This window comes from Podarcis liolepis, assembly GCF_965112155.1.
Source record: "Podarcis liolepis genome assembly, chromosome: 2".
Classification (NCBI taxonomy): Eukaryota; Metazoa; Chordata; class Lepidosauria; order Squamata; family Lacertidae; genus Podarcis; species Podarcis liolepis.
This window is the reverse complement of record NC_139555.1, coordinates 100,706,298-100,720,094: the sequence shown is the minus strand read 5'-3', so window position 1 is coordinate 100,720,094 and position 13,797 is coordinate 100,706,298. Positions and strand designations below refer to the sequence as shown.

Sequence of the window (13,797 nt, the reverse complement as noted above, 5' to 3'; positions counted from 1 at the left end):
AGGTTGCGCAGTGTGGATTGTGTCAGCCAACATTCCTTGGATGCCTCATGCTAGATGTACTGTTTAACTGAGTAGTTTCTCCACACCTCATCAAGGCCCTTAATGTACCTTCTAGAAGCCTGCTTTTCAATAGTCTCATCTTCAGTGGCCTAATGCTCTAATTGCTTTCTGTTCCCCTGCTTGAGCAATCCAATATTTATGATCCCATTTCATCTCTCAATAGGTTGCTGCTGCAGCCCCCAACCCAACTTTCCCTATCCAAGCAGACACTAAAATCTCACACAGAAGCTTAGCATCACATAATTTTGCATGGCAGCAATTTATCTAAGCAGCACATTTACCTGTGTGGGGGGAACTGGCCAGCTGTGTTGGATAGATTTATTGGTCAAAAGAGGAAGGGGGGAGAATGTTAATTAACTTAATATATGCTCTCCCACAGGGAACAGGCCACCAGTTTTGGGACAAACTCTAGCACTAAGCTTTGAATTACAAGTGGGCAACCCTCACCTGGTTCTTGGTTAATCCCAGCCACACCCCAGGAAGATGTATACTGTCTGCTACAAGAATGGCGAGGGGGGGAGCTTTAAACCTCCCACCATGCTCCTGGTTCAGCTCAACTGGTCATTGATCACCTGGGCAGCAGGAACGCAAGTGGCCCCACTCAGGCCATCTCAAGCAGCATCTCTGCTGCTTTAAAATAAACCAATTTTATTAACCAAAATAAGCCCACTCAAGGAACAGGAAAATCAACTGTATTATACATTTAATAAATGAAATTGATCTGAAAACACAAACAGAACATTTATACAGGTTTGTTAACGTATGGAAGTAGCCTATATAAAAAAACCAACCCTTAACTACACCACGGTTCCAATTTCCTCAGCAACAGCAGAAGTAATACCATACAGCGATGACTTCCAAAATGCTTCAGTCTCAATTACACACTCCCCCTTTTGCTTTTTTAAAAGTTACATATTGATTACTCTAGAAAGCTTCTGCACTCTGTTTAGCAGCAAGTCTCCTTTTTTAATGGTTTCTTGATACTGCCAGTTCTTGCTGTCGGGCCTAAAGAGACAGAGAGAGAGAATTTAGTCAGGTGGTTCACTAGGAATGACTTATCAAACAGCTCCCAAAAACTGTTTAAAGAGTTCCTCAAAATACTGAACAGGAAGCTCATTATGCGCAAAGCAGTAATGGCAGGCAAAGTTTCCTGAAAGGCAGCTTGTTCATCGCTACTAATCCTTCCCTGGAACACACAGGTGCAGGAGAGCATGGGAGTGTCTTCGGTAATATTTAGCTCAGCTGGGCAACAAGCCTGGCCAGTACTGCCCCACCCCATTTGCTGAGAGTGAATCGTGACACCTGCCCTGGTATCTTCCATGGCAGATGAGCTGATGAGAGAAGGTAGAAAGTTTGGAAACACACGGTTCTATCTCTAATAAAGATATTGTTCCAGTGGAAAGAGTATTTTGAGTTGGGTGAGCAGAGCTTATCTCACCTGGCTTTGGGCAAGCTACTACCTCTCCATCTGTAAAACGTATGCAATACGTTTGGTTGGGCAGCAATTAAAAGGCTGCAAAGTCCTTAATGTTAAGCATGATGTCACTACTAGTTTTTTGGTATTAGTGGGTGTGGTGTCCAACATACTGTACCTGTTAGTTTCTACTATTTCGTTGACTTTGTCTATTTTGCAATGTAGTCGCCCAGCAGCAATAAATCTTGACAATTCCCTGGAGAGAGAGAGAGAGAGAGAGAGTGCTTAGGACACCACCATCTGTATCTGTTGCAAAGCACCTGAAATTTCATGGTGGATGATGCAAGACTGCCATTTTTTGGTCCAGTTTGGGGCCTTGCCTCAGGGGTGGCAGGTACAAGCCTAACATTGTGGCCTACAGAGTCGTTAAGAGTCGTCAACAGGCTCATCTCAGCTATCTGCCAATCTCCCATTCCCACCACCCTTCTGAGTAATACCCCTCCCCACCTTCTCACTATATGGAAGGATCTGGCAACTTCTGTTTCAGTGTATCTGAAGAAGTGTGCATGCACACGAAAGCTCATACCAAGAACTAACTTAGTTGGTCTTTAAGGTGCTACTGGAAGGGATTTTTTTATTTTGATTGTGGCCTACAGCCATGCTAGCTTGATGCAAGCAATCACTTCTTGAAAGATGTTGGAAAGTGCTTCGACCAGCACAATTCTGCTCTGTTTACAGCTATCAAACTAAAGAACTGCAATTAGCAAACCACAATGGGGCTAGGACTGCTTAGTGGCTGCTGCAGTGCAACTCACAGACGCTTCTGCTCTTGCAGCTTACACCTGTGTAACACGTGGGCTAGCATTTCTGGTGCAGTATGCAATGGCATAATCAAGTAAGATGCTGCAGCAGTATTCCTTTAATCTACGGAGCCTTCCTAGCAAGCTTTTATAGCACATCAAGGATGCACAGCAGGCCCGGATTTGATAACCGCAGGGAGTGATGGTCCCAGCCCATAAAGGGCTTCACATACAGCACCAGCATCTTCAACTGGGCCCAGAAGAAGCAAGTGTGTAGCTGCTGAGCATTAGCCGTACAAGCTCTTGCCTCCCTCCGTCAGCAGGAGGCGCACCAAACCACCCTGCACCAGCTGCAGCACAGCCATATTCACAGGCATACACCCACCCACCCAGCATATTACTGTATAGTTGATCCTGGGTTATAAAAGCCTCAGGAAGAGTTCCAGTCTTCCTGTTCCAAAACTGAAGGGTGGAGTCTGTACAGAGTGCAGCTGGCACAACCACCCCAAGGCTCCTCTGCTCAGATGATATGCGGGGGTTTGACTCTATGACCCTCGGGGTCCCTTCCAACTCTACAATTCTGTGATTCTTGCCTTACCCAACCTCTGCAAGTCTTGCAATCAATGGTTCTTCCTCACGTTTTTTTTAAAAAAACAAAGATATCATCAAATGACCTAACCCCTTAGCTAGACAGGAATCACTATAAACTGTAGAAATGCATTTAAAATATATAGATATAGATATACTTACTGATCTATGAACTCTACACAGACTCCAAAAGCATCTGCCATGTAACCTAGTGTAAGCGACCTGTAGGATTCTAGGAGCTGGCTGTAGGCATGGATTCTCATTTCCCGAACGTAATAGCGGTAGTGGGGCGCAAACAGCCAATCTTTCTTCATCTCTTGCTCTACGGTGGCTGAAAGGGAAACATAAGAACACAAAATGAGGTCTGTGTTTCACAAAAGTTTTGTTTCTCCCCGGAAGGTAGTTTAACAGCGTGAACCATGTGCCACTGAATATTGGTGGACACTATAAAGTCTCCCATCAGCCCCAGACAGCATAGCCAATGGGCAAGGATGATGGAAGATGGAGTTCAACATAATCTGAAGGACATCACGCTGGCTACGCCTGGTGCAAACTAGCGAGGGCAGGTTAAGCCTATCTCGGGAGACCTGTGTATCTGCTAACATCAGCACCTGTGTTCCTGTGTGGCCAGCCCCTTAAGAAAGATTGAATAAACCTAGCTTCTCTCATCCAGGAGACAACATGGGAAACATAGTCTATTTAAAGTTGAGTGGCGAGGACCAAATCTTATGTTATTTGTGGGCATTTTACTTCTGCGCTCATGAAACACATTCCACCTTCCTTCTCATTTGTTCAGCCTGCTGAAGCAGTTACATCCAGAACCAGCTTAGGATCAGCTTTACTTACCTCTTGGAAATCTCAGTTTAATTCTTGCCCCTCCTTTGATTGAGGATGGGCCAAAAGGTTTGAGACTGCTAACCCTAGGAGATGGGGAGGGCAAGTCTTGGTGGGTACAGGGAAGTGGATGCGTGTTTTTTGTTTCTGTCCAATCCTAGGAGATGGGGGGCAAGTCTGGGTGGGCTGGCTGCACATGTAACCCACAAGCTGTGTGCTGCCCACCTAACAGCCCAGTAACCCCCCACAGAGCAAAAAAGCAGAAACACTTCCTTACCCAGCGACTGGAAGAAAACTGAATACCGACATTCATAGAGTGAAAAAAGATATTGCCGGACTTTGGGTAAACTGTGCAAAACCTCCAGAATCTCTGCCCCTTTGATAACCTAAAAGAAATCAGACAAAGCCAGCAAAAATCAGACATGAAAGGAATAAGGAACACAAAGCGCACTCTGAAGGTTCTCTGTGGAAGTAGCTGCTTGGCGTACCTTCTCTCTAAGGTCAGGCCTGTCTAATGCAATCATGCTGACATAGACTGTGTATGTTACAAAGGTTTTGTAATCCATAAGTTCATAAGACGTAAATGTTGAAACTGTATCCAGGAAAAGCTCAGCTGCCTGCTTGAAGTCTCGAATGGCCACGCAGTAAAGACCCTGGTAGACCTTAAGGCGGTTCCGACGGTCCCAATCTCCTCCTTCCTCTATTAGGCTTTTAAAAGAAAACAGGTATGTGTGTTATTTCCCCAGCATCCTTAGCCATGCACAAGCATTTTCATCCATTTGCTTAACTAGCTTTATTACAGTAGTTCAAACAAAAGCTATGGGATGGTTTTGCTTTGAGACTACACTGCAACCTTTGACAAAGCGGTGTGCTGCAGGTTGCTTTCAGCTGCAGCTCTTATCAACTACTCTGATGTATGGCTCGATCTATGGCTCTTTTAGACAATGATCCTGTGGGATATAAATGAAGTCGTAATTCTAAGTTAAGGATAACTAATTTTGCCTACTACCTTCTAAGACACTCATAGCCCAATCCTAGGTGTGGTTCCTTGGAACCCAAGTCCAACTAAGATAAATGAAGCTAACTCCCAGATAAGTGGGCATATGGGCATTTGACTATGCATCCTATGTAAGATGATTGTGTTTGTCAGCACTGACTGAATAAAAGCTACTGGTACTTTTCATTTTCATAAAAGTGTATTCTTCTGGTATCTTTAACACCTTTCAGGTTCCTAAAATGTTTTTTTGTTCAGTAAGTGTTGTGTATTTTGATTTTCCCCAACATGCTGTTTAAAAATATATGAAATGAAGTATCCAAGCCTTTTAAGGATCATCATGTTTCTGAAAATTCTGAATTTCATGCCACACTTCATCTAAAGTATACACTCCCTGCTACATAAAGAAGCCATTCCCTAGCAACCAGACTACATCTTCAGAACCTGTATTACTGTTAAGCAAGATACTAATGCTTTGCACATCAAGGTAGCAGCAGCAACAACAACAGAAATGGTACCTTTTTGCTTTTTCAGTGTTCCGGGTGATGAGGTCATTGTCCATATAAAACAGGCCAATTCGGAGGAGATAGAACACAATATCCAGCCGATGTCCTAGAGCCACAGTTTTGTCATATGTCTTCCGAAAGGCAGTCAGAGCAGCTTCCTGACAAGACAGCATTTGCTTAAGTTAGATGCCGCAGATCTGACGCTCTGGAGAACAGATCTGTAATTTGCTAACAGGTACCCCCTGCCCCATCCAAGGTTCTGCACTACGTTCCCCCACTGATTGAAGGAAAGCAGGTATGTATGAGGAGCATGAACCTTTCAGCAAACAAATAACAGAGATAAAGGAGTGCATTGACATGTAACAATAAGCCACAGCTTCTGGCTAACCATGGCTTACCACAAATGAGCAGCATATTCATGCAACTTTCCTGACTTCTCCTCTGGTGCAAGCACAATAAACGACAAACTAAGGCTTAAAGATGGTTTGTGACTGTGGCTTTTTGGGGAGAAGCAAAACCACAATCTGAGAACTCATGGAAGCAGAAGTGGGGTTGTGCTCACTGACGCCACTACCAGCATTTCTCTGGCTACAACTTCAGGCCTTCTCACATTGAGGGGAACTCCATGCATGCAATTGAATGCGCTCAGAATCCTCCACACAACTGAGAACTCTGATCACACGGGGTTCCTGATCACCAAGCACACAAAGAGATCCTCTTCAAATCACCCTGCTCAATGCACAAAAGTCAATCGGAATGGCAGGGCCAACGCATGCCCACCTGCCCCTCCCTCCCACCCCACGTTCTGAGAATGTGGAGGCAAATACCCAGAACACGCTTTACACACATTTTATTTTATGTAAAAAAATAAATACCTTGTCCCCGATTCGGCAGAGATATTCAGCTTTGGCCATCATGGCATCACGGATTTCACTTTCCCCCAAGTTCTTCTCTGCATCTTCCAGCTGCTCATCAAGGCGTTTCAACTCCTCCTCATTTGCCTTCTTCATCTTACTCAAGAGATCTGTATCTACCTGCCAATCAAGTGACTTGCAGAGGGATTCGTAATACGGGGCCATGTCTGTGGACGACAACATAACCATTTGAACAATTAGCCCTGCCAAAATCATATCTTAGATCACAACAGCAAAAAGTTCCGAAGAAATTAACATTGCTTTGTCCCCTCACAAAAGCAGAAAACCAGCATGAGGCAGTGATTCGAAGTGTTTGGCCTGAGACTGGGGAGGCCTAAATTCAAATCCTCACTCAGGCAAAAAATGCAACCTTGGACCAGCTCACACTCATTCTCAGCCCAACCTGCCTCGTGGCGTTTTTGCGAGGATAAAACCAGGAAAATCATAGTGTATGCTTTTTAAAAGTGAGAGTGCATTCAATAATGGCACACTCCTACACTGAAATCTTAAATGGCTCCCTGAAATCCACTATCTCTGGATCCATCCGAGAGTACCACATTGAGCTGATTAGGCCACTTCTTCATAACTTGTGCTTGATTATTATTGTTGTTGATGTTGTTTTTTTAATTATTATTATTTCTACCCCACCCATCTGGATGGGTTTTCCCAGCCAGTCTGGGCGGCTTTCAACAGAACATTAAAAACAGAATAAAACTTCAACATTAAAAACTCTCCTAAACAGGGCTGCCTTCAGATGTCTTCTAAAAGTCGGATAGTTATTTCCTTGACATCTGATGGGAGGGCGTTTCACAGGATGGGCACAGCACCTGATAAGGCCCTCTGCCTGGTTCCCTGTAACCTCCCTTCTCACAGCGAGGGAACCGCCAGAAGGCCCTTGGCACTGGACCTCAGTGTCCAGGCTGAATGATGGGGATGGAGACGCTCCTTCAGGTATACTGGGCCGAGGCAGTTTAGGGCTTTAAAGGTAGCACCAACACTGTGAATTGTGCTCAGAAATGTACTGGGAGCCAATGTAGGTCTTTCAAGACCACTGTTATATGGTCTCGGCAGCCACTCCTAGTCACCAATCTAGCTGCCGCATGCTGGATTAGTTGCAGTTTCCGGGTCACCTTCAAAGGTAGCCCCACGTAGAGCGCATTGCAGTAGTCCAAGCAGGAGATAACTAGAGCATGCACCACTCTGGTGAGACAGTCTGCGTGCAGGTAGGGTCTCAGCCTGCATACCATATGGAGCTGGTAGACAGCTGCCCTGGACACTGAATTGACCTGCTCCTCCATGGACAGCTGTGAGTCCCAAATGACCCCCAGGCTGTGCACCTGCTCCTTCAGGGACACAGTTGCCCCATTCAGGACCAGAGAGTCCCCCACACCTGTCTGCCCCCTGTTCCCCAAAAACAGAACTTCTGTCTTTTCAGGATTCAACCTCAATCTGTTAGCCATCGTCCCTCCTCTAACCGCCTCCAGGCACTCACACAGGACCGTCACTGGTTCTGATTTGAAAGAGAGGTAGAGCTGGGTATCATCTGCATACTGATGAACACCCAACCCAAACCCCCGATCTCTCCCAGCAGCTTCATATAGATATTAAAGTGTGGGGGAGAAGACGGAACCCTGAGGCACCCCACAAGTGAGAGCCCAGGGGTCTGAACACTCATCCGCCAACACCACTTTCTGGACACTCCCTGAAGATGTACATATTATAAATGACAACAAGTGATTTTCAGTTAAACACATTTCAATAGTTTTACAGCCATTTTAACATTTCAGAACCCGACTTCCTTCCTCCTCTTTCTGCGGTTCCTTAAATTTATATTTATCATTTGCTGCATATTCTAAATCAACTTACTATTTCATTCATCTACTTTATTTATTGACTCTTGCGAAACTGCAGGTTATTACAATGATCCTGCCAAGGTCCTTATCTGTTTACAATTTATTGGTACATATCCAACAAACCATTTACATTCTTTTATTAATTTATTTTTTAAAAGCTTCTTGTCTCGATTTCTTATTTTCCCAGTAAGTCCCGCTCGCCATTTCTGCAGAGTCCGTGAGCTTTTGTATCCAATCTTTCTTTTCTTTCCATTCTTGGGGCAAATGACATTCTTGCCGCGGTAGTTATATACATGAATAAATTCCTATACCGTTTAGGGAATTTCTACCCCAATCAGTCCCAGGACGACATTTAAAGTTTAATGGCTTTTTAAATGTTGTAACCCCCCCCCCCCCCGCATGTTTTGAAGCTGCCCTTTTTTTCCAGATCTGCGAGCCGCCTTTTCAGGGAAAAGGCGGGGTAACAGACGCCTGACTCAGAGCCGAGGCGGCCTCCCCTCACTCACCGTGTTCGCGGATGGCGGCCATGAGCTCCTGGCGCACGGCCGGGTCGGGGCGCTTGGGCTGGAGGCTTAGGAGGAAGCGCAGCTGGGCGATGCGGAGGTCGGGGTTCTTGGGCAGGCCCTCCTCCTCCAGGTTTTCCAGAGGCATCTCGGCGGCGGGCGGAGCGGGGGGGACGGACCCGGCAGCTGGGCGAGGACAGAAGCTCGGTCGGCCGGCGGGCGAGCGAGAGGGAGGCAGCGGCAGAGTGACTCAGCCCGTCACCCGGAACCGGAAGCAGCCGGCAGGGGAAGCATCTTCTTCCGCCGCCGAAGGAGCACTTCCGGGTCCCGCCTTCGCGGCGCGGAGCCCGCCATGTGCGGGGCGAGAGGGGCGTCCTCGGTCTGGCCAGAGGAGTCAGTCACGCCCCTGCAGGCTCCTCCTGTGGGCGTCTCGGTTTACTTTGAAATCCCAGCTTTCTTCCCCTCGAATGAGCGGGGGAGCTCATTTCTGTTTATTTCCATTTAATTTTATTTATCTTATTTGAAATCCCAACTTTTCCCTGCTCCCAATGAGCGTGCAAGCTCATTTCTATTTCGATTTATTTAATTTATCTTATTTGAAATCCCAACTTTCCCCCCTCTCAATGAGTGGCTTATTTTTTATTTATATTGAAATCTGGCCTATTTTCCGCCGCCTCCATCTGCATGAGAGGACAGGCTTCTTCTTCTTCTTCTTCTTATTATTATTATTATTAAAATCACACATTTTTTCCCTCCTAAGGAGCGGCTAAGCTATCTATCTAGTTATTTATATTAAATTTCTGTATCGCCCTTCATCTAAGGATCTCAGGGCGTGTTTTTACAATATAAAAACACAAAAATACATAACATAGCGAGAAAGACACTGTTTAAAAAGCCAGATGGGTTATTTTAATTTTAAATCCCACTTCCACCCCATGTTCAGCATGTGGTTATCTCCCTCCTTCCCATTTGATCCTCTCAACAACTTCAAATTTGCTGGTCATTTGTTTCACTGCATTGTAATCTTACATGAAGTCACCAGATGGTGCTGTTTCAGAGCTCATAGGTGCGGCTGAATTCAGGATTTAGGGACTTGCTCCGGAGAAACCGTAAATCACTGACAAATGTGATTAAAAAGGTCGCAGGGAGACCATGCCCATGTTTAATCTATTTTCTTACGGAACCGAAGGACTCTGTTGCTTACCTTGTTTGTTTTCAAGCTTGCTTTGCTACAGGCTTATTATTTGCAGTCACAGCTTGCTACCTAATTTCTGCCAGCAAGAATCTCACATTAAATAATAGGTGTCAGATTCATTCATGTTCATATATAATTAAAACCATATGAGACAAATACATTGTCTGGAATTGCTTTTAAATTACCATCGTTATAAATGAGCTTTATACAGAGTCAGACCCACTGGACTGTCTAGCTCACTACTGGCAGTGACTAGCAATGATTTTTCCGGGGTTTCAGAGGGGAAATCTCTCACAGTCCTACCTGGAAATGTCAGGGATTGAACCTGGGACATTCTGGAGGCAAGGCAGAGGGTTCTATCACAGAACTACAGCCCTTTCCCTTAACTGTCCTGCTAATAAACACATGGGCCACATTAAAGCACTATGATACTACTACAGCCATGGCTTCCCCCAAGGAATTCTGGGAGTCGTAGTTTGTTAAGGGTGCCGGGAATGTTAAGAGACCCCTGTTGCCATCACAGAGCATATAATTCTCGTAATGCTTTAACACTCAATCTCGCGTCACAGGAAATGGAGAACATCCGCATTTGAAGACCTGTGTGAGTGCATGTTACTGGGTAAATTTGCCAAGATGCGCTATTACCACGGTCTCAAGATCAAAATTCACAAGACTCCTAGAATGTGTGCACATGAAACAAGTTCAGGAAACGAGCCAGCAGCTTAGTCAGTAGGAAAGGGTCCCTGATGGCTTTACCAAGTTTGTTTGGGGGTGGGACAGCTGAAGGCCAATGGACTCCTCCTCCTTCTTCCTCCTTGTGCACTCTGGTGGTGGAAGGAGAATGACTGAATAAGCCTGGAACTGACTTAAGAATTAAATGGGCCAATGGTCTGATTCACTACAAGGCAGCTTCTTTTCAGCTATGCACTTTTCTTGGTTCTTCTTGGACTGACGGCGAAGGGGGGAAAGTGGTCTAGGCAATTCACATGTTCAAAATCCAATTTGGCAGGCAGTAGAACAGTGTCAGCAGGTCCACATCATTCCCTGCCTTGTTACCATGTATTCAGCTCCTCTACGGTTCCCTCTGCATTCTGTTTTGTCACTTCATTAGTGCACAGCTCACAGTAATTTTCCGACCGCATTTCATTTCACTCCCTCTCCCTAATTGGTACCGGAAAATGTTTGCAGGAGTTGCTTATTAAATGTATCTTCATTACTGAGCTTGCTCTCAATAATCTACTTTCCTGTTTGGCGGTGAACGCTGGCTATCTGAAGACCGCTCAGAGAACAACCGCAGCTATCAAAGCAGGAAGGTTAATACGCTGCTCCAAGCTGGCCTGCAGTTGATGGAGAGCCTAAAGATATGCATCAGTACGGAACATTACAGGACAACATTTCATCACTTTTGTATTGGAGATGCAATCCAGCTGCACGGTTGTGGGGAGGTAGAGAGAAGAAGAGAAACCACACACAAAGTATTTCCATGAATGAGGCATGAACTGTCCCAACTCAGCCTCAAAAGTTCACACTTTTATCCATACATCTGAGAGCAACAACCAAAGGTGCGTCCAGGCTGTTGCTATTTTGGAGGTGGACTCAGTCGCACACCGGCAAATGCAGGTTGCACAGGTACAGTTGATGAAGAGTTCTTGCACAACAAACTTTCCCAAAAGATCAGGCTTCTTGAGGTAAAAGGATGGGGACATGCTCTAGAAAAGTGTGGGATAGCACTTGCTTTGACGCAACGCCATCTAACCTCGTGAAGAAAGCCAGAATGAATCCTCATTAAATAGGCAACGTTGTCTAATCTCTCCCTGCAAACAAATCCGGATGAATGCTCAATAAATAGATCATCTGGAAGCGCTCCAAGGCACACATGGAAGTCCTTTGTGTATCCAGCGAAATTCACCAGAATTTGATCCCACAAGGTTTTATTATACAGCATTACCTTGGTTCTCGAACAGAATCCATTCCAGAACTCCATTTGACCAAGGTGTGGCTTCCGATTGGCTGCAGGAGCTTCCTGCACTCAATCAGAAGCCACGTTGGACATTTGGGTTCCAAAGAATGTTTGCAAACTGGAACACTCACTTCCTGGTTTGTGGTGTTCGGGAGCCAAAACGTTTGAGTCGCAAGGCGTTCAAGAACCAAAGTACGACTGTATTTCATTTCTCGTGCTCCAATAGATGGCTAATAAAAACAGTACTTTAAGAAATGATGAGAACAGTCACAAGAGCAAACCAAAAGCCTTGAAGAAAGGGATGATGAAAACAATCACAGTAACACACTGTTTTACACTGTCACATATGAAATATATATAAGAAGAATAGACTTGATGTCACGACAAAAAGTTGTCATGCCTCCTTTTCACTGGAAGTCTTGCTCCTGTCGTACAAGTGTTATATTGCCTGATATAAATGATGTGTCATTAAATATAAATTTTATATTTTAATTTCATATTGTTATATTTTTGAAAAGGTTTATTTTAGGTTATCGTGTGACTTACGTATGTGACCACTTTGTTTGCCTCTGGTTCTGCAGAACAAAGTAGTTGAGTGAGAATATAGGGGCTTGGGATTAGTCTTAGAGTTTTTACAAAAACCAAGTAATGTGTAAATGATGCTTGAAAACAAATAAACAGCAGCACAAATCTAATCCAACATGGATTCCAACTGGGATAAATATTTTAGGAGGTTTGCCTGGACTACTACACTACAACATATTTGTCCTACTGATGAATCCAGCAGCACTAGCATTGCTGTATATTTTGGAAAGTTGTTTCCCTTGTATGTCTCTTTTAAGATATTGTAACCATATTTTGCATGGAGGTTCCTGAGATCATAGATCAGGTTTTCCTCTGTGTTTGGGATACAATTAGATTCTATTCAGAAGTGCATTGACTGTAACCACTAATTTCAAAACCACCCTGGGGTTTTTCCTGGTTTCTTCAAATTCCTAAAGCAGTGCTGGGAATGAAGCTGCTGCCAAAACTTTAAAGCAGATTTATGCTGTATTATCTCTAAATACTCGCAAGATGGCAGTGTTTCAGAGCAACCCCCCAGCACAGTTACGCTATGTTCTGCTGCCTCTTTTTCCTCTGGGCATCCTAAGGTGAAATGGTGCCATCACTACTAATGTGTTGTTAACTGTAACACCCTGTTTCTCCCAAAATACTGCTAAGCAGCATGAGTTGAATTGTGCAAGCAATTGAAGGCATAATTGAGAAAGGTCTTGCATTTGAATTCATAGAGCAGTGCTCCTAAGGCCTGCCATCTCCCCGCCCAGCCATGAATTCTCTGAGGTTTACTTTCCCTCAAAAATAGTGGCCTCTGCTACCAGTGCTACAGTTTTTGCACATCCTATCCTTATGCCAGAGACATTTGCATGTCCACCTGACATTTTTAAAAAATGAGTTTCTTCATAGGTCTCTCCTTTGTTGCATGTGCAACAATGAAGAATAAATAAGACACCTATGCAAAATTCAAACAATCACATTCTTGTTTTCTCCTTTGCATCAACATTTTCCTTTTTGCTGGCGATCCCACAACAGTTTACATTCTCTTAAGTACATGAGCCATAACTCAGTAGTAGAGCATCTAGGTCCTAGATTCAATCCCCAGCATTCATGTTTGTTTTGGCACCATTTGGCTGAAACAATTGAATACTGACATTCCTGGATCTACAGAAGCCATCCTGGTTTGATTTGAGGGTACTGTTGTTGGAGGGTATCCCTACTTTTATCAGAGGGTATGTGGTTTTACGACCCCTGAGCCAAGGAGAATAGTAACTATACGACCTCTGAAGTATACAGACATCTGAAGACATCCCTGTATAGGGAAGTTTTTTAATGTTTAACATTTTAGTATGTTTTTATATATGTTGGAAGCCATCTAGAATGGCTGGGGCAACCCAGTCAGATGGGCAGGGTATAAATAATAAAAGTTATCATTATTATGGAATAAGATGTCCCTATATTCATCGGAGAAATGTTGGAAGGTATGAATTAATGGTGGCAATCATTAGAATGGCTCTCACTCACGCCTGTAGGGTGACCAGAAACGGTGAGGCTCTTTTGCCCAACCTAAATGTGAAGCACGGTCAAAAAAAAGGCAATTTGAGCTATTTGATTTTGACCA

The 13,797-nt window shown here is 44.4% G+C and overlaps 1 protein-coding gene across 2 annotated transcripts; it reads right to left on the bottom strand.

Moving 5' to 3' along the window:
* Window positions 1-746: 746 nt before the first annotated feature.
* Window positions 747-8,756, bottom strand: PSMD6 (proteasome 26S subunit, non-ATPase 6). 2 transcript variants are annotated; one of them, XR_014523096.1, is made up of 8 exons: window positions 8,470-8,731; window positions 6,072-6,277; window positions 5,209-5,354; window positions 4,185-4,404; window positions 3,974-4,082; window positions 2,125-3,193; window positions 1,653-1,889; window positions 747-1,065 (listed from the first exon to the last, which is right to left on the bottom strand). XR_014523096.1 is itself a non-coding variant. In XM_083493052.1 (8 exons), the coding sequence occupies exons 1-8, from the start codon at window positions 8,612-8,614 to the stop codon at window positions 969-971; spliced, it is 1,170 nt and encodes a 389-aa protein (XP_083349178.1). In that variant the 5' UTR covers window positions 8,615-8,756; the 3' UTR covers window positions 747-968. The 2 variants fall into 2 exon arrangements, 1 of the variants encoding a protein (XP_083349178.1); XM_083493052.1 differs by having other exon boundaries at window positions 1,653-1,730; window positions 3,025-3,193; window positions 8,470-8,756.
* Window positions 8,757-13,797: the final 5,041 nt, after the last annotated feature.